Raw genomic sequence first — 25,674 nt, 5'->3', positions numbered from 1 at the left:
TAAACAGCTAATCACTCTAGGCTTCCGCTTCCAGGCCCTATAATTAGAAGTCCTTCTTTTCCTTGTATTCCCAGATGACGCAAATGCTTTTTGTGGCTTGGCACCTCATTTGGGGCGTGGGTTTAGTTTATGGCCAGGCTGGAGTCTGGTTTAGTCTTCTGATGCTGCATAAATAGTTCTCAAGCCACAGTCTACCCTGTACAAGTTTTTCCTTTTATGTATATCTGCTTTTTAACTTGTTTTCTAGAAAAAAAAAAAAAAAAAGCTTGTCATTTCTTCCTGCAGAATGTGTGCAAAAGAGGAAATTATAAATTCAAAGGAAGCATGTTATTGGTATAGTACTACACTAGCTATTTCCTCCTTTCCTCTCTATAAAGTTTTTTAAAAAAATTATTTTAAAGTTTTGTCAAAAAGTTTGGCTTATTTCTGAGTTATATAAGCTGTATTTGTATGAATAAGTGGAAGAAAACTTTTTGAGACAGGATACAAGAAGATAATCAGGATAAATTTTGAATGGCTAATTCTCTTAAAATTTGAAGTTGTTTTCCATGTTAGAAGTATTGATGCCAGTCTGAAAAACTAGGAGCATGTTGAAAAGTTTTTATTTGTGATTATCTTTTATATGCAAAACAATAACAGTCTTGATTTGGCTAATAGGGACTACTACGTGAATGCTAATTATGAGTAAATCGTTGATACGCTAAGAAAAGAAAGTGAAGTTTATGTTCGGGAATGAGTAATCTATTTGTGCTATAAATACAAATGCATCACATTTCCTGTCATAATTATGTTTCCACTGAATTGTTTTTCATGTGCAGAAATAATTTTGTTGTGAGAATGCGGAGTCAAAACATAGTAGTTGAATTGTGATAATTCAGACTTAATATAACTAAGCAAAAAATAGGAGTCAAGGAATACTGTCTACAAAAAAGAACATGTCCAATCTTTGAAATTTATTGTATGAATAACAACAGTATTTATTGACCTCATGCTGATAGCTATGCACAGAGTGGGTGGCAATGTTAAATAAATTGTTATAGATCTCAATAAATGACACGGTTCATCATCTACAATGTATTCTCTTGGAAATAGCCAAGATACTGGCATCTAATATCCTATTTTTTAATCAAATATAATGACTGGAGCTGTACCATATGTTAGCCAATAAATAGAAAACTCATATATACTTCATCTTCCCATATAAATGCCTACTTTATCTTTCAATAGGTGCTTGATACTCTTTCAACAAAGAAGTTTTAAGAATTACAAAATAGGATTTTGCTTCTCTTTCTCACAGAAAGCAAATATATTCTGGACAGAATATTAACAAACACACAAATGTTTTAATATGTATATTTTAATTTCTGGAACAACCAGTAAAACCAGTAGATGAATTAAAATTTGATATTAAAAATAGTGAAATTATCTAAAAAAGGGAAGGAAGCAAGAGCAGATAAATAAGCAAAAGTAAAAACAAGGGTGAAATTTAAAAGAGATAACCAGTAAAGACCTACTGTATTACACAGAGAACTCTATTCAATATTCTGTAAAATCCTAAATGGGAAAAGGACTTGAAAAAGAATAGATCCATGTATAAGTATAACTGAATCACTTTGCTGTACACTTCAAACTAACATAGCATTGTTAATCAACTATACTCCAATAGCAAGTAAAAATTTTTAAAAAATCAAGGGGAAAAAAAAACATGGTACAATCAGAAAAATAATAAAAAGTAGGAAAATGGTAGATGTAAATCCAACCTTTCCCACAAGTTACACTAAATGTGAATGATCTATAAACACTAATTAAAAGTTTGAGGTAGGAATTAAAAAAACCCAAAACTGAACCCCAGTTATTATCCAAAACAGAGTCATTTTATAATTATATTGACTGTGAAAGTAAATAGAAAAGTATATATTATGCATACATCAATCAAAGCAAAGCTGAGGTAGTGATATTAACACCAGAGAAACTTGGCTTCAGAATAAAGGAAATACTAAGGTCAAAATGGGACATTATGATAAAAGAGGTGATTCACCAAAAAGTCATAACAATCCTAAATTTGTATGAACCTAAAAAAATAGGGCTAAAATTTAGGGAGCTTATATAACTGAAAAAAATATCCATATTTATGCTTGGAGATGTTAACTTCTACTCAATAATAGAACACAAAAGTAGGCAAACAAGTGAGGATGTTAAAGATTTAATAATGCTATCAATTAACTTAATTTACACTGATAGAATACACCAAATGTTCAGGTGTACATGGAACACTTAGCAAGATAGGTTGTTCTGAGACATAAAACAAACTTTAATTTCTTATCATAATGGAATTAAACTTGAAATTAGTATATGAATGATGACTGGAAAATACCCAAACATTTGGAAACTGAACAACATATCTTCCTGACACGGTGATCTAAGCTTCAACTTTTAAGAAACTTGAAGAAATAGAAAATAAAACTAAAGCAAGGGCAATGAAGGAAATAGTAATAGATGGTCATGATAGCAAAAGAAGGAAGATAAATCAGTGAAATGGAAAAGAGAAAACCAGTGACACCATAATGGTTTCTTTGAGAAGTTCTAGCTAGACTGACCAAGAAAAAAAGAGAAAGGATACAAAATTTCAATATCCTGAATGAAAAGGTGGACATTACTAAAGACCCTACAGACTATTTCCTTGAGTTACAGAGAGTAATTCTTCCAAAAAAATATATATATATTTTACATTATAAAAATTGTTACATTTTATATTAACAAAATTTAAAGAGAAATTACTGTATCTCAGAGTCTTCACACAAACACAAAAAAAGGCCCACATAGTTTCACTGGAAAATTTTACCCGGTATTTATTAAAGTATTTCCTCTAGAAATAAGAAAAAAGGAACATTATGCACCCAGACCAGCTTTACCCTAATATCAGAAAAAGACAAACAGTATTAGAAAATTACAAACCAATATCCCCCAGGAACACATTCAAAGCAGCAAAATATTAGCTAATTCAGTGCAGCAGCATGTAATAAAGGATTCTGACAAAGTAGAGTTTATCCCAGAAATGCAAGACTGTTCCACATTTCATAACCTTTCATTATTAAAATGCACCATACTAACTGACCAAAGGAGAAAAACCACAGAATCATCTCATAGGTGCAGAAAACCATTAGACAGAATTTGATATCTGTTTATTATTAAAACTCTCTCAACAATTTAGAAGTAGAAAATAATGTTCTTAAGTTGATACAGAGCATTTACAAAAAATCTACAACTAGCGTCATACTTAAAAGATTGAATACTTACTTATAAAACATGGAACAAGGTGTTAATATTGCCTCTCATCATTTCCGTTTTCCTCAGCAAAAATAGCAGGTCAAGAGAAAAAAAAAGGCATGTAGTTCATGTAGTGTGGAAAGGAGAAAAATCAAACTATGTCTATTCATGTACTGTGTGTTTAGAAAGAAAATTCCATGTAATCTACATGAAAGCTCCTAGAATTTGTACAGTGTGTAGGTATGCATACAGTTCAGTTCAGTTCAGTTCAGTTCTGTTCAATTCAGTTGCTCAGTTGTGTCTGAATCCTTGCTACCCCATGGACTGCAATGCGCCGGGCCTCCCTGTTCATCACCAACTCCCAGAGCTTACTCATACTCAGGTCCATCAAGTCAGTGACACCATCCAACCATTTCATCCTCTGTCGTCCCCTTCTCGTCCTGCCTTTAGTCTTTCCAAGCATCCGGGTCTTTTCAAATGAGTCAGTTCTTTGCATCAGGTGGCCAGGGTATTGGAGTTTCAGCTTCAGCTTCAGTCCTTCCAGTGAATATTCAAGACTGATTTCCTCTAGGATAGACTGGTTTGATCTCCTTGCATACAGATATTTATGTAAATAGCAGTTATATCTCTATATACTGCCAAGGAAAATTTGGTAATTGAAATAGAGTATGATTTATAGTTTCAGAAAACATCTATTTCTGCTTTATTGACTACACCAAAGCCTTTGACTGTGTGGATCACAATAAACTGTGGAAAATTCTGAAAGAGATGGAAATACCAGACCACCTGACCTGCCTCTTGAGAAACCTGTATGCAGGTCAGGAAGCAACAGTTAGAACTGGACGTGGAACAACAGACTGGTTCCAAATAGGAAAAGGAGTAAAGGCTGTATATTGTCACCCTGCTTATTTAACTTATATGCAGAGTACATCATGAGAAATGCTGGGCTGGAGGAAGCACAAGCTGGAATCAAGATTGCTGGGAGAAATATCAATAACCTCAGGTATGCAGATGACACCACCCTTATGGCAGAAAGAGAAGAAGAACTAAAGAGCCTCTTGATGAAAGTGAAAGAGGAGAGTGAAAAAGTTGGCTTAAAGTTCAACATTCAGAAAACTAAGATCATGGCATCTGGTCCCATCACTTCATGGCAAATAGATGGGGAAACAGTGGCTGACTTTATTTTTCTGGGCTCCAAAATCACTGCAGGTGGTGATTGCAGCCATGAAATTAAAAGACGCTTACTCCTTGGAAGGCAAGTTATGATCAACTTAGACAGTATATGAAAAAGCAGAGACATTACTTTGCCAACAAAGGTCCACTAGTCAAGGCTATGGTTTTTCCAGTGGTCATGTATGGATGTGAGACTATAAGAAAGCTGAGTGCCGAAGAGTTGATGCTTTTGAACTGTGGTGTTGGAGAAGACTCTTGAGAGTCCCTTGGACTGCAAAGAGATCCAACCAGTCCATCCTGAAGGAGATCAGTCCTGGGTGTTCATTGGAAGGACTGATGCTGAAGCTGAAGCTCCAGTACTTTGGCCACCTGATGTGAAGAGCTGACTCATTGGAAAAGACGCTGATGCTGGAAAGATTGAGGGTGGGAAGAGAAGGGGACGACAGAGGGTGAGATGGTTGGATGGCATCACCGACTCGATGGACATGGGTTTGGGTGGACTCCGGGAGTTGGTGATGGACAGGGAGGCCTGGCGTGCTGCAGCTCATGGGGTCGCAAAGAGTCGGACTTGACTGAGCGACTGAACTGAACTGAACTCAACCATTTATAGTAGCACTAAGAAAATATAATCAATCTGCTAAAAGAGAAAAGCAGGACATATCAAGAAATATGATATGTTCATACATCAGATGACTCATTATTGTTAAGATGTTTGTTATCCCCATTATATAGATATCGAAAAGCTGAATCCGTGTTTGGAAAGGCAAAGGAATTGGAATAGTTAAAACAATCTTGGAAAAGGCCAGAAAACAAGGACTTGCTCTATGGGATTTCTAAGTTATAGTAAGTTAAGAAAGTGTGATATTAGTGAATGATAGACACAGATACCAATGGAACAGAATAGGACTTCCAGAAAAACACAATATGGCCAGTTGATCTCTGGCATGTTGACATTGATTGTAGAATAAGATAAACAGTTTAATGGATAAAGATTAGTCTTCAAGAAACCCTGCTGAGACAATTGAACATCATTTTCAAAAAAGATAATTTCTAATACCTCACACTTTGTACAAAAATTAACACAAAATTGATGAAAGACCTAAAGGTAAAACATAAAACTGTGAAATTGAACAGGAAACCAAAATTTTTGTGACCTTGTGTTAGGTGCATAATTCTTAGCTATGACATCTCATCAAAATTTGCTTTGTGAAAGACAGGAGGGAATTTAAATAGGCTAGAGTGGAGACAAGTTTTAAACTGGTGAATTGAGTAGGGTGTTATTAGTTGTAGTAGTACTCAAATTGGAACTTAGAAATCAGGTTTTAGAAATGGAAAAAGTGAAAGTGGGTTTTAATTCCATGGGGGAAAGTCTTTCACATGCTTCGTTATCAGATTTGCTATTTTAAAATGCTTGTGAACTCGGTGATTCCAGCATTGTAAACTTTTCTTTACTAGTTTTATGAGAACATCATAAAACCTTGACATGTAAGTATGTAACTATGCATGAATACTGATGTGACCTTAAGGTTTTGTATTCACACAGGAAAAAATTCCTGTGTTTTAATTTTTTTTTTTAATTGTAGGAAGTTCTTATATATTTGGTCACTTTTTCCCTTCAATAATATTTTAAACTATGATGAGTGCCTTGTGAAAATATTTCATCCACATACATAATGGTGTTTATTTTCACCCTTTTTTGGTGTGTCCTTCAGGAATGCTTCTAGTCACAACAGATACCCTTGGCCATGACTTCCACGTCTTCCAAATTTTGACTCATCCTTGGTCCTCATCACAAAGTGCTGTCCATCATTTATATACTCTTCACAGGGGAGAAACTGAAGCCAAAGTAAGTAGTATATTTTTTCAGAAGGTGTTTTCTCTGTGTAATATGATATCTAATCCAGAGGTTATTTGTATCATATTGGAGCTTAACTTTAGTGTTGGTGAGTTCATTGTTTTTTTGACTGGGCCAGATAATTAAGAACTTTATACTATTTTGACCCAGTTTATATAAGCAGTAGGTGAACAATGTTGATAAAACAGAAGTTCCAATTTATTCTTCTCTTCCTGTGCTAAAACCATTTTTTTGTTTGTTTTCTTAAAGTCCAGTCTATTAGGCATATATCACACAATCATGCTGAAGTAGTTATGGATGAAATGATATGATTCTGTTTGCTTTTGAATGTTCTGGCAGAACAAAACAAAGACATATGTTGAAAACAATATGCAAAGTGTTAATAATTGTCAAAGCTGGGTGATGTTGATGTTGGTGGTTCATGATACACACTAAGTCTAGAGACTAAGTCTCTAGACTAAGTCTCGAGACTTAGTGTGTATTAAGAAATTCCTCTAATAGAAAGTAAAAATAAAGCAGTACCTTTCACCAACATTATGTTGTTTTACTCATTTTTATTGTTTTATAGCAGATTTATTGTTCATTTTTTTAAATATTTTCAACTCTTCTTGAGTATTTTCTCAGTGAAATGCATTTTAGTTATGGGGTAATATAAAGAATATTGAGTTATATAAAAGTATTTTGAAGTTATATAAAGAATATTTTGAAGTTTTTAATTTGAATTGCATTGAAATTACATTTTAATACAGTTAGAATTTACATTGTGTATTATAGAATTTTTGCATCTAGGAATTATTACATTTTAAAATTATTATTGCTGAGGTATAATAGGCTATAGATTGTTTTGTGTTAGATTTGTGTCTTCCTGCTTTGCTGCACTCTACTTTGAGATCTAATAATTTTTCAGAAAAGTTTTTCTTGGATTTTATATATAGAACATGAAAGTGAAAGTAAAAGTCGATCAGTCGTGTCTGATTCTTTGCGACTCCATGGACTGTCCATGGAATTCTCCAGGCCAGAATACTGGAGTGGGTACCCTTTCCCTTCTGCAGGGGATCTTCCCAACCCAGGGATCAAACCCAGGTCTCCTGCATGGCAGGCAGATTCTTTACCAGCTGAGGCACAAGGCAAGCCCAAGAATACTGGAGTGGGTAGCCTATCCCTTCTCTAGGAAATCTTCCCGACCCAGGAAATCGAACCAGGGTCTCCTGCATTGCAGGCGGATTCTTTACCAACTGAGCTATCAGGGAAACCCTTTTATAGAACATAATTTCTGACAATTATTATGCTAATTTTTTATAGTTTTCAATTTTATTTTTCTTATTGCATTAGCTTGGAACTCTAAAACAATATGTAACTAAAAGTAATAATTGTGGTCTTTTCTTTGTTAATGGTACCTCCTATTTTTAAACTTTCTACCATGCTGTTTTGATTACTTTAGCTTTATAATATAGTTTGACATCAGGAAGCATGTTGCTGATACTTCCAACTTTGTACTTCTTGGTCATGATCGCTTTTGTTATTTGGGGTCTTTTGTGGTTCCTACAAATTTTAGGATTGTTTTCTAGTTCTGTGAAAATGCCATTTGAATTTTGATAAGAGATTGCATTGAATCTGTAGATTGCTTTCAATAGTGTGGACATTTTAACAGTATTAGTTCTTTTAATTCACGAGTATGGAATGTTTTTTCATTTATTTGCGTCTTCTTCAGTTTCTTTCATCAATATCTTATGGTTTTCAATGCACAGGTTTTTCACCTCCTTGGCTAAATTTTCCTATGTATTTTATTCTTCTTGATGCAATTGTAAATGCTTTCAGCTTTTATGAAAGAGCTTTCAGCTCCTCACCATTGAGTGTAATGTTAGGTGTGGGCTTGTCACATAAGACCTTTATTATGATGAAATATATTCCCTCTGTACCCACTTTAATGAGTTTTTATCATGAATGGGTGTTGAATTTTGTCAAATGCTTTTTCTGCATCTTTTGGGGTGGTTGTATGATTTTTATTTTTCATTTTGTTGATGTGGTGTGGATCTCAGCACCTAGATGCAGACTCACTGGGAGCTGGGCTGTCAGACAGCAGCTTTTAAAGTATGCAAATATACTTCTTTCAGGGGAAGACTGGGAGAAGGACATTTTTAGTCTGCTGTCTCTGCTGTGGCCTGAGTGGATAGTGAGCTAGGAGAAGTGACTTAAAATAAATATCCCATTCCTCATCAAACTTTTTATTACTTCTTTTATTTACATATATCATTTGGTTGAATAGATTCTTTGTTAAACGGGTTATATTCATTCAAAAATTATTTTAATACTCAGAACAGTCCAGATTTGGCCAGTTGGAGCCTATTAGTTTGACATCTGTTAGCTTGACATCTTTGACATCTGTTAGCTTATAATATGTACATTATTCTTTGACAGTGTCCTTACTTTCTGGCACAATGAAGTTGCTTTCTCCTGTTTAATAACCATTTGCTGTTATTGCTTTCGTATGGAAGTTTTCAATTAGATGAGCATTTTAGGTAAAGATTTACTATTTTCACTATAAAATGTGCTGCCAGGCACATGTTATTTCTTTAAAAAGATTTTTTTTCATTGATATATAGTTGATGTACAATATTATATAAGTTGCAGGTGGACAGCATAGTGATTCACAATTTTTGAAGGTTATATTCCATTTATAGTTACCAAAAAGTACTAGCTATATTCCCTGTGTTGTACAATACAGGGCACATTTTATTTCTTTTAATTTTTTAACAAGCAATTTTATTTATTTATCTTTGGCTGGGTCTTCATTGCTGCGTGGGCTTTTCTCTAGTAGTGGCAAGCGGGGCTACTCTCTAGTTGTGGTGTGTGGGCTTCTCATTGCAGTGGCTTCTCTTGTGGAGCACAGACTCTATGGCACACAGCCTTCAGTAGTTGGAGCACGTGGGCTGAGTAATTGCAGCTCCCAGGCTCGATAGTTGTGGTGCATGGACTTAGTTGTTCCATGGCTTGTGAGATTTTCCACATCAGAGATCCAAACTGTGTCTCCTGCATTGGCCGGCTGATTCTTTACCACTGAACCACCAGGAAAGCCCCACATTTTATTTCTTTTCTCTTTTTTAATCCCTGTCCTGCCCTCCCTACTTCCTGATATGCTCTACCTCAACTATAATCTCCAGTAATTTGAATATTTTAAGCACCCACACCTTTTAAAAAATTTACCTCTTTTGCATTAGCATTATTTGTCATTCAATTTACCTTTATTTCTAACACAGAAACAGAGGTCTTGCTTAAGCTTCTTGGGGTCTCTTATCCATAAAACAGTGCCCTGCACATGGACAAATGTTTGAAGGTGCTAATATTTGCTAATGCCAATGCTATTCCTATTTAACAGGTAGGAAAATAAAATAGACATTATTAAAATTGTTTTGTTATATGTCACACCCTATAATTTAGGAGATTGGAAATTTTTAAACCTTAAACATCAAGATCTAAGGAAACACAATTGATAACCATAAAATTAAGTTTTATAAGTGTATACTGAAAATGATTTTGAAATGATATATAAAATTTAACACTGATGATGAAATTTGTATGGCAAGTAATCTGTCTTTGAGTATTTTAAAATCATGTCATTCTGGAATCTTCCAAGAACTCTGAGGATACTTTAATCATGCAAGGAAAAAAGGATCAAATATGTGGATCTAATTATGTTGAATTAAGTTGTTTTATGATCTATGACTTGGGATATCCTCTGCATCTGACAGTAATTTTCCTCCTAAAGTACATGTGTAGTTAGCAAAATATTCTTAGTTTTCATCAGTAAAGTCATATGTAGTAAAATGTTACAGTATTTAAAAATATACTTCTGTAAAGTCTTACCGAAGCTGACACTGGTAGTTTTTGTAGTTAACATGCTAATTTTGATAAATGATACACTTTCTTTGGAAACTTCTGCATATCAGAAACATGTTACTTCTACTTTATCAGAGAAATCCTGCAAAATGGTATGATTAATATGTTTAATTCTCAAGGAGAAATGTACCTGTGTGTAAATGCTCAGTCGTGTCTGACTCTTTGCAGTCCCATGGACTGTAGCCTGCCAAGCTCCTCTGTCCATGGAATTTCCCAGGCAAGAATACTGGAGTGGGTTGCCATTTTCTTCTCTAGGGGATCTTCCCTACTTAGGGATTGAACCCACATCTCTTGTGTCTCCTGGATTGGCAGGCGGATTCTCTGCAGTGGTCAGTTCAGGAAAAAACAGCCTATAGTACAGGAAAGGGGAACCCAAATGGAGTCTAGACTCCCTTTTTTGATGAGATATTGGTGAGTCTAGGAAGACCAAGATCATGGAGTTCTCAGGACTGACTATCAGAGAGATGAAAGGTACAAAGAAAGAACCCTTGAGATCTGCTAAGAAATCTGCAGCCATGGGAAGAACCACCATCATACCAGTAGGAGGAAGTAAAATTACATTAAAGATGACATTCAGAAAATCTAATGGATGCCACAAAAAAGTTAGAACTAATGGGTGATTTTAACAAGACTTCTGGGTACCGTATACTAGAAACAAACAATTGTCAATTTTTAAAAAATTGTTAAGTTTAAAAACAGTGAGCACATCACATGTAGGACTGTATTCTAAAACTGTAAAACATCACTGAGAGTAAAGATCTGATTAGATAAAGAGTTAAGCCATATTCTTGGGCTGGAGTACATAATATTGTTAGAATATAATTTCTCTCCAAACTGATTTGTATATTCAGTGCCATCTCCATTAAAATCCCAGCAGTATTAAACATTTTTGATAGAAATTAATAAGGTACTTCTCAAATTTATATACAACTGCATAGGACTTAACACTGGGCAAAATAATATTGAAAAAGAAAAAGTTGGAGCATTACCTGGTAATTAGACTTATTAAAGCTATAGTAACAGGCACATTGCCATCAGTTCAGTTCAGTTCAGTTGCTCAGTCATGTCCGACTCTTTGTGACCCCATGAATCGTAGCACGCCAGGCCTCCCTGTCCGTCACAAACCCCCGGAGTCTACTCAGACTCATGCCCATTGAATCAGTGATGCCATCCAGCCATGTCATCCTCTATCGTCCCCTTCTCCTCCTGCCCCCAAATCCCTCCCAGCATCAGGGTCTTTTCCAGTGAGTCAGCTCTTCACATGAGGTGGCCAAAGTATTGGAGTTTCAGCTTCAGCATCAGGCCTTCCAATGAACACCCAGGCATTATCTCCTTCAGGATGGACTGGTTGGATCTCCTTGCAGTCCAAGGGACTCTCCAGAGCCTTCTCCAATACCACAGTTCAAAAGCGTCAATTTTTCGGTGCTCAGCTTTCTTCACAGTCCCAACTTTCACATCCATACATGACCACTGGAAAAACCATAGCCTTGACCAGAGAGACCTTTGTTGGCAAAATAATGTCTCTGCTTTTTAATATGCTATCTAGGTTGGTCATAACTTTCCTTCCAAGGAGTAAGCGTCTTTTAATTTCATGGCTGCAGTCACCATCTGCAGTGATTTTGGAGCCCCAAAAAATAAAGCCTCTCACTGTTTCCACTGTCTCCCCATCTATTTCCCATGAAGTGATGGGACCAGATGCCATGATCTTAGTTTTCTGAATGTTAAGCTTTAAGCCAACTTTTTCACTCTCCTCTTTCACTTTCATCAAGAGGCTTTTTAGTTCCTCTTCACTTTCTGCCATACATATATGTACAATTGATTTTTGACAAAGGTGCAAAATGAAGACAAGTTAGTCTTTTCAACAGTGGTAATGAACTGACTGGGTATTTATGTGTGAAAAATGAGTATTAGCCCATGTCTCATCCCATATACAAAAATGAACTCATACTAGACCATAGATTTAAATATATAAAATCTATGATTGTAAAGCTTTTAGAAGAAAACACAGGAGAAACCCTTTGGCTTAGAGACAAGTTGTCTGGTATCAACACCACATTTTAAGGGAACTCTCAAAAAGTGAATGAGTGGAGGAACTGGCTCTTCCACACAGTGCTGTTGGGAATGTACAATGGTATAGCGACTCTGGAAAATAGTTTGGCAGTTTCTGAAAATCTTAACATAAGCTTGCCATACCACCCAGCAACTTCAGTTATGGGGAGTCCATAACATAAAATTCACATTGTGTACAAATTTACTGCACATTTCTTTCCTGTGGTTGTCATAACAAATTACCTTAAAATAACAGAACAAAACCAAATGGCCTTAAAATGACAGAAATCTATTTTCTCTCATTTCTGGAAGCCCAAAGTCCAAAATCAAGGTGTTGGCGAGGCTGCACTCCCTCTAGAGTTCTAACAGAGAATCTCTTCTTTTCCTTTGCCAACTTCTGGTGACTCAGCATTTCTTTGCTTATGGCTAGATACCACTCCAGTATTTACCTCTGTGATCTCATTTCCTCCTCCTCTTCTCTGTGTCTTGTCCTCTTCTTTGTATCTTTTAAGGGTACATTAAATAATCATTTAATATCATTAAATGACTCCATTTAATATCGGCACTGATAATCCAGGATAACTTCTCCTGATCTAGAAATTAATCACTTATTTTGTCATATAAGGTAATAGTAACTCTTTGTACTATAATGTACTGTATGTAGGTTCCACAGAGTAGGATTTGGATATGTCTTGTTTTGAGCCACTGTTTACTTCATTACAGTCCACCCTCTCTGAACCCTCAAATTCAGGATAATTTCATGTTCAAAATACGTTTACCCCATACAAACATCCCTGGGAATCTCAGCACATTACAACATTAGTTCTTAACAGTAAAATGTCATCAGACTCAAAGTTCACATCTCCTCATCAAAACTATCTAAATTAGGTATAGTTGTCACCCTATGTATTATCCATCCTGGAGCAAAATTCCTTTTGGTCTGTGTAGGAGAAGGTATAGAGAGAATGAGGCAGAAAAAAAATACATGGAGAAATAAAGATGGGAACTATTCCAGATTTATTGAAAGACAGATTTTGAACATGACAAAGCTGAAAGGTTAAGAATGACATAGTCAACTTCCTGAAAACCAAAGCAAATCTTGAAAGTAGCCAGAGGAAAATAACATATACAGAGAAAAAACATTTTCAAACTGTTGACTTCCTATCAGAAACTGTGGAAGTCAGAAGGCAGTGCAATATCTTGTTTAAAGGACTAAAAGAAAAAAGTACTGGTAATCAAAAATTCTCCATCAAGAGCATCATTTAAGAATGATGACTGAACAGTAAACCTTGCAAATCCACACTGTTGTGCAGGGAGAAATGATAACCAGAGCAAACTTGGATACTTTGGAAGTAATGAAATATCTGAGATTAAAGAGGATTTCCCCCCCTTCTCAATTCATTTAAAATATGTAGGAATGTTAAAATTTTAAATTTAATGTTAAGATACTTTTTATATGTAAGAAATTTAAACATTTTCTGAGGCTTATATTGTATACATGTAATACATATGATAACTATAGCATAATACCACTGGTGGCTGGGTGGGAGCAGGTAAATGGAATTATACTGTTCCAAGGTTCATTTGTGCTGTACCTAAGAAGACAAAGCCTCATTTAAAGTGGAATTCTAAAAAAATGTTTAATTAATTCAAAAGTAATTCTGCCGAAAGGGAAGAACAGAGACTTAAGACGCAGAGAATAGATAAACAGAAAACAAAATTAAATAGTACATCAAAATTCAACCATATAAATCATATACTAAATAGTAACATATTTCAGCCTAAAGAACTCCAAACTAAAGGGACAGATTAGCTACTAAAGATTGTCTTTGAGTCTTTAATATGGTGATAGTAAAAACATGTTAAAAGGTATGTCATGCAAATAATAAACATATGCATATTAAAAATTTGACTATATTAATATCAACTAAGAAAGAGGTTAAGACAAAAGACTATTACCAGAGATATTTCACAAGGTTCAAGAGTCAAATTATCAGGAAGATTTAAACGTGCACCTAAAACTAAATTTAATAACACTTTCTAAACATTTGCTGTGGCTCAGATGGTAAAGAATCTGCCTGCAATGCAGGAGGCCTGAGTTCGATCCCTGAATTGGGAATATCACCTGGAGGAGGGCATGGCAACCCACTCCAGTATTCTTGCCTGGAGAATCCCCATGGACTGAGGAGCCTGGTGGGCTACAGTCCATGGGGTTGCAAAGAGTCATACATGACTGAGCAACTAAATACATAAGGAAAAAAGGGCAAATCTGTGAGCAATCCTGTTAACTATATTGTCCTGAACAGCTAACCCCCAACACCTGTAGTATATTTATGCTTTTAAATTGTGACATCTTGTATACTTTATATGATATGAAGCAATGGACAGTAGATGGGCAAAGATGTATAACTGATGAATTTAGATGGAAATCACTATGCAGGGCAGGACAAAGCAGATATGATGAGTGGCTTGATTCTAGCTTTTCTCATCAGTGGGTGGATTCTCACCTGGGGCCTTAGTGACCCAGATTCTTCAGTTACCAGCCATGATGTGTTTGTACAGCTCCTGGCCCTGAAAGAGGGACATCTGCAATCTGCTAGTATATAATCTCCTTCATCAGACCATCTGATGGATGGATTGCACACCAGACCATCGGCAAGGCCATTGACAGATGCCCAAGTTTCAGTATAAATATAGCATTTCTATTAATAATCCTTAGGGGAATTATCTAAAGCAGAATCCACAAACTTCTTTTAAAAGCCAGAAAGTAAAATAGCTCTGCATTCTATATGTTCTCTGTATTACCTGTCATTGTAGCACAAAAACATCCATACAGAAATGAACGGGCATCACTGGCCCACAGTTACAGTGAATCCTCGATTAAAGCAGAGGCGACAGCTTTCCATTATCCTGCTGTGCTGATTGATTCTCATATTTGTCTATCCCGAGTTTTTGTTGGTGCTGTGCAGCTTCCCTGGGCCTGTGGACACCCTCACTATTCATCTTAGCCAAACCATCAGTGAGTCAGGCATCCAAAGGAAGCTCTGTGATTCAAGGGCTTATTGAACCACTGGCATGGCTTCAGGCAGTAGAGTAGGTGATAAAGTAGTTGTAAAAACAAGGTGCTCCTGGGGGTGTTCTGGAACACATTCTGGAGTATACCCTTCCCACTTGACTAGCAGTCCCTCTTGGGACCTTCCCACCATGCTCATCATTGGATTGGAATTGACTTGTCCCAATATGGGTCTGGAAAAATCACAGAGCCTTCATGAGTCAGTTGTTGAGTTACAAGAACCCAGAAGCAGATTAGTAGCTGCCATCTAAAAAAGGGAGTGTACTTGGATGCTGGCTCAGGCAGGTGGCGATGTTGTACTGGGATAACGCCTCTGCGTGCTTTAGCAGCCATTACGTCTCCACCTTCACTTTCTCCTTGGATTCTGGTGTGTCTGTTACATAACATGGGAAGAAATGGAAAGCCTAGCAGGCGAGCCGCTGGGGGCTTCAGTCTTCATGGCAGAGGATACCCCCCAACACATAGAAGCATGTAAGTACAACCATCAAACCTTTAATACTAGTTGTTCAGTTCAGTCGCTCAGTCGTGTCTGACTCTTTGCAACCCCATGGACTGCAGCACCCATGGCCTCCCTGCCCATCACCAACACCCAGAGTTTACTCAGATTCATGTCCATTGAGTCAGTGATGCCTGTGATCTCCTTTAGGATCGACTGGTTGGATCTCCTTGCAATACAAGAGACTCTCAAGAGTCTTCTCCAACACCACAGTTCAAAAGCATCAATTCTTTGGCGCTCAGCTTTCTTTATAGTCCAACTCTCATATCCATACACGACTACTGGAAAAACCATAGCTTTGTAGGCAAAGTAATGTCTCTGCTTTTTAATATGCTATCTAGGTTGGTCATAACTTTTCTTCCAAGGAGCAAGCATGTTTTAATTTCATGACTGCAATCACCATCTACAGTGATTTTGGAGCCCCCCAAAATGAAGTATGTCACTGTTTTCCCATCTATTTGCCATGAAGTGATGGGACTGGATGCTATGATCTTAGTTTTCTGAATGTTGGGTTTTAAGCCAACTTTTTCACTCTCCTCTTTCACTTTCATCAAGAGGCTCTTTAGTTCTTCTTCGCTTTCTGCCATGAGACAGAAACTGCCACTAGTTGTATTCATCAACATAAACTACAATAGTACACCCACCTGTGGCTCAGTGGTGAAGAATCTTCCTGCCAATGCAGGAGACGCAGATTCAACCCCTATTTTAGGAAGATCTCCTCGAGAAGGAAATGGTGACCCACTCCAGTGTTCTTGCCTGGAGAGTCCCATGGACAGCAGAGTCTGGTGGGCTAGTCCATGGGATCGCAAAGAGTTGGACACGACTGAGCATGCACACACGCATGCACAAGGTCACTTTAGTTCTTCTCTGAACTGTGCTTCCACTTTGTTCTAGGATATTTTTTACTTCTCTGAGGGTGTGGGCTGTTTTCCCTTACATGAGGACATGGACTAGTGTGTTTAAGGTGCACATGCCAGTTTTTCCAGTGACAGCTGCCAGGTGATTTCATTATCCCCTATCTTGGTGGCGGGGGAGGCAAGCCTGCAGATACTATGGGAGCAGCCAGGAGTGTTAGCCTTTTTTCCTCACTTGGCTAAGTGTTCGTGCCAGTTATTTCTGGATGAGCAGCGGTGCTGCTTGCCAGCGTCCAGGGAGGATCCAGGCACAGCAGCCCCTTCCTTTCTGTCCCCACTCCTGGCACTGCCCTGGTTCACACTGCAGTCCTTGGCATTTTGGGGCCACCCCTCATCCTCGTCTCCACTCAAGCTCCAGCTTCAGCAGGAGTCAGCTCCAGTGGCACTGCTGGCACCGTGGTGGTCCCAAGGTGTCACATCCTCATTTTTTGTTTTGATTTTTATTGAAATAATCATAGATTCATGTGCACTTACAAGAAATTGTACTAAGAGATCCCATGTATGTTTAACCCAATTAATCCCAGTGCTAGCATTTTGCAAAACTGGAGTATATGACAACCAATATACTGACATTGGCACAATGCATTGATCTTTTTCAGATTTCACCTGATTTACTTGTGTTCATGTGTGTGTATATGTGTATGTAAGTGTATATATTTTAATCATATGTGTTGGTTTGTGTATTCTCCACTGCTGTCAAAGTACTGAATAGTCCCCTTATGTTACCCTTTTGTAAGTGACCTAACTTTCACAGTTGGTTTAAACATTCACCTGAACTATTTACAGTTTACACTATTATGAATATGTTATGTGAACATAGTTTTCATTTCTCTGGCATAGATTCCCAAGAGTTTAGTGTGCTACTTATTTTAGCTCGTTTTCAAATTTTTAGTGCCTAGCAGAGTGCAAGCTTGTTATAGGCTTCCCCTGAATATGTTATTGAATACATAAATGAATCTGAAGAATCGATATGGGGAGGGAGTAGGCAGATGAGTTAGACGCTATGTATGGATTATCATTGGAAGGACTGATGGTGAAGCTGAAACTCCAGTACTTTGGCCACCTCATGCGAAGAGTTGACTCATTGGAAAAGACCCTGATGCTGAGAGGGACTGGGGGCAGGAGGAGAAGGGGGCGACAGGGGATGAGATGGCTGGGTGGCATAACTGACTCGATGGGCATGAGTTTGAGTAAACTCCGGGAGTTGGTGATGGACAGGGAGGCCTGGTGTGCTGCGATTCATGGGGTCACAAAGAGTCGGACACGACCGAGAGACTGAACTGAACTGATGGATTATCTGTCTTTACCACATCTCCATTTAAGCAACTTATTCTCACGCCATCTTACTGCTTTTAACCTTGTTGCTTTGTCAGAGTTAGACCATTTTTAACAAAAGTGTATTTATCAATTTTGAAAGAGAAGTCATTGAACTGTTGGGTTGGGAATGTCTATGTTGTTTTTAGTTGCTAAGTTATTTCCAACTTTTTTGGGACCCCATGGACTGTAGCTCACCAAGCTCCTCTGTCCATGGGATTCTCTAGGCAAGAATACTGGAGTGGGCTGCCATTTCCTTCTCCAGGCGATCTTCCCAACTCAGGGATTGAACCTGCATCTCCTGCATTAGCAGGCAGATTCTTTATCACTGAGCCACCAGGGAAGCCCATATTAATATATTGTGTATTGATTAATTAATGTTATATATTCATTCTTGGGCATATAGCTCATTTTAAATATTTTCCTTTGTTTTCATTAAACATAACCTCATCTGATGGCTTGGACCTTGACCAGTTAGCGTTTGTGGTATGGGACTTGTCTTTATGGTTTGATTGTCATTCTTAGCAGGCTTCTGAAAGATAGTAAGTACTCTGGGATTCGAGATTTTTTATCTGAGTACTCTCTGCTTTCAGGTTTTCTTTCTTTTTAAAAGGGAGTTGGAAAGGGAATTGGTAATTGAATCCTTAGGCATATATTTGTCTACAGAAATAAAAACACAGGGTTTATTTTTCTCACCTTACAAGAAGGCTGCTGCTGGTTTTGGTACAATGTCTCAGTGACTTTCTTTTTCTTGTGATCACTTTGTAATTGCCACTCCACTGGGCATCATTTCTGAATTCAAAGCAGTAAGATGAATTCACGCAGTAAGGACAGCTTCAGTGATGTTAATTCCTTTTATCAGGAAAGTGGATACTTTCCCAGAATACTGCAGCAGCATCCTGCTTTTGTCTGGCTGATCATAACTGTGTCAGCGCCTGCTCTAACAGAGGCTGTGGGCAGTGTGTAGGAAGCATCTGTAGTGGTGGCAGGTGAGGTAGTGAAGGCTGGAGGTTGGGTGTTCCATGTGCCATCCACTAGTTACCTCTGTACAACCATAAATCAAAGTATCGTGCCTTTTCATCATCTCAGAACGTTTCCTCTGGCCCTTTTCAGTCAATCTACTGCCCCACTCACACCCTGGGAGATCATTGCTTTTACTTAATTTTTTAAAAAAGTATCTTTTACATAATTTCTAAGATTTGGTATGGGGCTACAGGGCTGCTATTTCTGGTCAGTTTATTAATTTTTCTAGCTCCATAATACAGACTTAAGGTCAGTAACAGAGTCCTTATCTGAGTGTTCAAAAACTGCAGATTTCTTGATTGTGTCTCCCCCAAGACCTCCCAACATCTCCTGAGTTGTAATTCTGAATGTGGGACCAAAGATCTGTGTTTCTTACAGATAATCTAAGTGCTGCCTAGCACACTGAAGTTAGGGAATATCTGCTTTAGATTTTAGGGTGTTAAAATAACCCTAAAATTTTAAACTGCTGTTACTGGCTAATTGAGACCGTGGAGTAAATTGGTGGCATAAATTTAGAGCCTTGTGTGATGCTGATTGCTGTATCTTAGATTCTTGAATGTAATAACACTTAATTCTAGTGCTCAAATACTGTTGTTTTATATGTCATTTGAATTCAGCCCGTTCTGTGAATGAATATACACTTGGTTTTGTTTTAATAAAATGTTGGCCGTAATCATTCCATATATGTCTGCTATATTAGATTTTTGTTGCCCCAAATATTGTTTGGGTGAGTAAATCAATGAAATTCATTTAGATTGCTGATAAAATGTTTTTATAAATTAGAATTACTGAAATACAGCTGCACTAAGTTTTAAGAAAAATTTAGTTTTCTACAGGCCTAATTGGTTTCTCATAGCCAAATTTTGCATCATTACAATAAGAAGCAAGTGTGAGATGTTATAAATATGCCAAAAAATGCATTTAAAGAGCAATAAATTATGTGACCCAGTAGAAATTTGCAAAACAATTAAGCACTGTGTATTTCTCATTTATATCTTGTTAAGCATGCTGACATTTGCTTATTTAAAAGCTCAGAACTGATAATAATGAGTGTCCTAATGAGGGTTCCCCGTCTTTCTTGTTTTTAACAATATGTGAAAAACCACCCAACTTGTTTGATAACATGGACAATTACATCATTTTGCATTTTGTGGATAGGCGACTTGTTATCCTCTGTAACGTTATTTAAAGGATTAAACTTTCCCTAGTTTCTTGACTGCTGACGTCTTCAGCAACTCGTCTCTGCTCATTTATGTATCCCGATGTGTCTTTAAGTTCATAGAGTAGAATCACTTCTCTAACAGCAGTTTTCTAAGTAAGCATTTAGTGGGATTCTGTCTACTTGCCTTGATACTATTTGTTACCACCACCTCATTTCAGAAGTATTCTTAAAATAAAAGAAGGAAACTTCTTTTCCTTGAGAAGACCAAGAAGTCGTCTTGATTATAAGTGTCTTGGAAAAAGGTTTTAGATAACATGTTTTAGTTCTCCTGATGATGGAACATAAATTACTCAATAAGCCTAAAGATTTTTTTATTTATTTGATTCTGGCTGTGTTAATGCGTATGAGACGATAATATTAAATTCGTCCGGTGCTGTTTCTTCCCTCTGGCTTCTGCTGTTTACCCTTTTCTTTGTCCTGCTGCTTCCTTTTCTTTCGCTTTTCTGTTAGTCATTTAGCTGAAAGTTATTGTAGGCGAAGAAGACAGATGAGACACTTGAGGAATGACTTTCTATTTGTAATTCTAGACTCGCTGGGAGTTAAATTTCTCAGCATAAAGAATCAGGAGATTCTTTAATTATAACATTAATGTGGCATTTGGATGTGTCACAGCAATTGAAATGGGTGGACATGTGGTTCAGTTTAGGGTATATCTGTGTATTGATTATTTTTGTCTATCAGTCATCTTGCAATGAAATATTTGTTTGATGTATAAAACTAAAATTTCTTTTTTATTTCAAAGGTTCTAGGCTCTTGTACTTTGATGAATATTTATAGCTTTTATTTGTAAGGTATTTCTGGAATGTTAGTCAAGATTTTGAATTGAATTTAGGCTTATCAAAGATTTAATATATTGAAAATTAGCTTCTTGGATTGCTTGAAGAATTTTACTTAGTTCATGTTGCTATAATGTTAGCTAATATTTTTCATATTCATATATATATATATATATAGACACGTGCATTTTTCAAGTTAAATCCTACTCATCAGCATCTTTAAATTATCATACTTTTGTTGTCTGGCTTATTTTTTAAAATACTATTTGACAGTTGTTTTATGTGCTGGAAAATTAGTTTATCATTTAGTCAGTGTAGAAATCTTTCTTATGTACCTGTGACTTGCCTGTTTTTCAAGAGATTGTGGTTAAAACAGTATTGAATTTTACTTGGCTATCTTTTTAAAGTATAAAAGTAAATAGAGATTTTTGTTCAAATTTTCGCCATTAGACTGGTTTCAAGATAAAAGTATTAAATTCAGTTTGTCAATTTGAAAATACTGGAAATTCTGTATTAGCATCTGATAAATGTCATACAATTTAGTGACTAAGTTTACCTAGATCAAGTCTGTGGCCAGCCAGTTGTTTCTGTAAAAAGTTCTTTTTTTTTTTTAATGAACATAACTGCATTCATTGATCTATATATGTCTTCTATGGTTACTTTGACACTGGAAGGGCAGAGTTGAGTAGTTGAAATAGCTGAGAGAAAAAAAAAAAACAAATAGCTGAGAGAGAGCATATAGAGTTGGCCTATAGTGTTTGCCGACCACTGCAAATACATAAGTTTTTATGTTTTTAAATTGTTATAAGAGTGATTTTTTAAATTGAGTCTTTGACATGCAGTATGCAGATTTAAGGTATACAGCTTGTTACTCTGATACATTTATATATTGTAATGTGATTGCGTGTTGTAGCCAAATTTATCACTTTACATAACTGTGCAGTCGTTGTTGTTGAGTCACTAAGTCGTGTTCGATTCTTTTGTGACCCCATGGACTGTAGCCCATGAGGCTCCTCTGGCCACGGTATTTCCCAGGCAGGAATAATGGAGTGGGTTGCATTTCCTTCTCTAGGGGATTTTCCTGACCCAGGGATCAAACCCGTGTCTCCACCATTGACAGATAGATTCTTTGCCACTGAGGCACCTGGGAAGCCCAAATGTAAAGTATTATCATCTATATCATTATACTGTACGTTAGAGCTCTGTGGTTTGTTTACTACTTGTTACAAGTTTGTACCCTTAAAGACCATCAGTCTTATCCCCACCTTGCATCCCCTGGTAACCACCATTTTACTTTTTTTTTTTTTTTATAAGTTTGCTTTTTTATTTTTCACATTTAAGTGATACCATAAAGTACTTTCTCTGTCTGACTTACCTGGTTTAGCATAATGGGTTCAAGGCACATCTGTGTTGTCACATATAGCAGGATATCCATCTTTATCATGGCTGAAATATTCCATTGTGTATATGTATGTATCACATCTTTTTTTTCCTGTCTTCTGTTGATGGGCATTTGGGTAGTCACTAGAGTGCTTTGAGACATTTTCTCTTCCTGCTTCTCTTCAGGGTCCTTTAGCTGCCGTGTTTATTGAAGGGACTCCTCCCTAACTTTCCTTCAGCTACCCTTATCTCCACCACAAATTCACTCCCCTTCATTTCACTCCCACAGTCATCCTTCAAGAACTGAATGCTCTGTTTTCCTTTGGCTGTGCTGTGCTGCTTGTGGAATCTTAGTTCTCCACCAGGGATGGAACTCGGACCCGCAGCAGTGAAAGAGTCTTAACCAGTGGACTGCTAGGGAGTTGCTCAGAATTGAAATCTTTACTCCACTCTTTTCTAAATAAAATCCAGACACTGCTTGCTCTGACTTTCATGTTGTTTCTGACATACTAAAATACTTGCCTTTCATTTCCATCTTGAAAGTGAAAGTGTTAGTAGCTCAGTCGTATCTGACTCTTTCCGACCCCATGGACTGTAGACCACCAGACTCCTCTGTCCATGGGATTCTTCAGACAAGAATACTGGTGTGGGTAGCCATTCCCTTCTCCAGGGAATCTTCCTGAACAAGGGATTGAACTTAGGTTTACCATCTGAGCCACCAGGGAAGCCGCTTCATCTTATGTCTATGCATTTATATCCAAAGTAGAATATCTTAATATGTCTAAATTAGAATGCCCTTCTCTCCTTTCTTTGTAAATATAGCCTACTTCAAAACTCATTTCCAGAACCCAGAACTATTCAGACCATGTTTTTGATGCCACTCCTGAGTCTCTGCTCTCTCGAACATCTCCTTTTTGCCTGTCACAAGCAGACGTTGTATATTCCTTCTTTTTTGTTACCACTGTGCCTCATGTGTAAGAGTTATTTCACTTTTATATGTTATATTTCTGTTAATGTCTTTTCTTCCTTGTAGGCTGTAAGCTCAAGGATGATTTTATCTGCCTCTTGTTCTTAGTGTTTATTAGCATGTTACCCAGCAGGTATTTGTTAAATAAATGATTAGATTAATAACTTAACCTTGTATACATTGTATAATGTATGTTTTAATTTTTCTCTTCTATGCTTTTTGGAAGGCAGATGCCTTTAAATAAATTAATATGATCCATGTACCCTTTTTTTTTTTTTTTAAAATATAGGTTTATAGAGCGAAACCACCTAGGTCTTGTTTTCTGATTTGGCACTCTATACAGCAAGGGGTAGAATTCCCTTTAGAATATCTAAATCTTATCAAATCCCTGATGTGAAGTTTTGATCACTATTCACAATGACTCTAGTCTTTAATATAAGCATTTTGAAAATATAACCTGATCTGAGATAAATTTGGTAACCAGGCAAGCATTTCTGTTTGTATTTGGAAATATGTGTGTGATATTCTTCATTAAATCTGAATAGTTGCAGTCATTTCTGTGTTTTTCCATGTTTCATTTCTAGGTGCAAGACATATGCTTCAGCCATGACTGTCGCTGGGTTGTGGTCAGTACACTCCGGGGCACTTCCCATGTTTTCCCAATCAACCCTTATGGTGGCCAGCCTTGTGTTCGAACACATATGTCACCACGAGTCGTGAATCGTATGAGTCGTTTCCAGAAGAGTGCTGGGCTGGAAGAGATTGAACAGGAACTGACATCTAAGCAAGGAGGTCGCTGTAGCCCTGTCCCAGGTCTATCCAGCAGCCCCTCTGGATCCCCTCTGCACGGTAAACTCAGTTTTCTCTCTCTTCACTGTTCCCAACAGTCCTTCTCCCCTTTACCTTTAATTTTTGAGATCTGGAATAAAATAAGCCCGTTTTTCTAATCTGTTCATACAAAGAAGATCTTGGGTTCATTTGAGGACATTCTGAATATATTAAATCATTTAATAAATTGAAATAATGGTGATGATGATCATTACCATGATATTTTAACTCCCTAACTTTTTCACTGTATAAGGATTACTTGATGCCATGTATATGGAATATGGTGTTCAAGACCATTTTCATAAATTTAGAGATAGAATTTTTTATCTGTAGATCTTTTCCAGAAAACTCTGGCTTTAACCAGAGTCAGTACTATAGCTCATTAAGAAATATCTGTTGTGGGAGAGGGATAGTCTTGAGTCATCCATATTTTAGAGCAGTATTTGCATTTTATTTTAATATATACCTCTGTGGGATTTCTATTAATGTATTGCAAAAAGAGCCCCCCAAATCCCAAAGACACATATAAGTCTATACTTTAGAGAAAATACTTGTATAACCATCATCCTAACCAATAAATGAAACATCAGAACTCCATTTTTGTGCCCCCTTCCTTTAAAAGCAAACCATGATTCTGACTATAGGGTAATCACTTTCCTACCTTTAAAAAAGTGAACTTTTGCTCACTATTGTTTGTGAGATTAATTCATTTATTTTCATTTCTCTTGCATATTCCATTTGTATAAGTATATTTCTACTTATTTATTTATCCTTTCTCCAACTGTTGATTTATATTTTGGTGGTTTCTTGTGGAGTTCTTATGTATAATGAAGATATGAAAATGTTGGTACTTGTTTCATAGTGCAAATGTGTGCTCATTTTTGAGTGGAAATACTAGGTTTTAACATATGCAAATCTTGACTTTGGTAGATATTACCAGAGTGGTTGTAGTTATTTTCTTGGACTCCAAAATCACTGCAGATGGTGACTGCAGCCATGAAATTAAAAGATGCTTGCTCCTTGCAAAAAAAGCTATGACAAATCTAGACAGCGGAGACATCACTTGCTGCCAAAGGTCTTTGTAGTCAAAGCTATGGTTTTTCCAGTAGTCATGTACAGATGTGAGAGTTGGACCATAAAGAAGGCTGAGTACCGAAGAATTTATACTTTCAAATTGTGGTGCTGGAGAAGACTTTTGAGAGTCTCTTGGACTGCAAGGAGATCAAACCAGTCAGTCCTAAAAGAAATCAACCCTGAATATTCATTGGAAGGACTGATGCTGAAACTGAAGCTCCAATACTTTGGCCATCTGATGTGAAGAACTGACTCATTTGAAAAGACCCTGATGCTGGGAAGGATTGAAGGTGGGAGGAGAAGGGAGTGACAGAGGATGAGATGGTTGGATGACATCACTGACTTAATGGACATGAGTTTGAGGAA

General features: G+C 36.9%; 1 protein-coding gene across 1 annotated transcript in view; it reads left to right on the top strand.

Moving 5' to 3' along the window:
- Positions 1-25,674, top strand: part of BCAS3 (BCAS3 microtubule associated cell migration factor) — a 583,611-nt gene that overhangs the window by 195,034 nt on the left and 362,903 nt on the right. The window contains exons 15-16 of the mRNA XM_061140731.1: positions 6,153-6,286; positions 23,991-24,255. Coding sequence (XP_060996714.1) covers positions 6,153-6,286; positions 23,991-24,255 — 399 coding nt within the window. The remainder of the gene's footprint in view (positions 1-6,152; positions 6,287-23,990; positions 24,256-25,674) is intronic.

The sequence above is a fragment of the Dama dama genome, chromosome 5, assembly GCF_033118175.1.
Source record: "Dama dama isolate Ldn47 chromosome 5, ASM3311817v1, whole genome shotgun sequence".
NCBI classification, from domain to species: Eukaryota; Metazoa; Chordata; class Mammalia; order Artiodactyla; family Cervidae; genus Dama; species Dama dama.
This window is presented reverse-complemented; position numbering and strand designations above follow the sequence as displayed.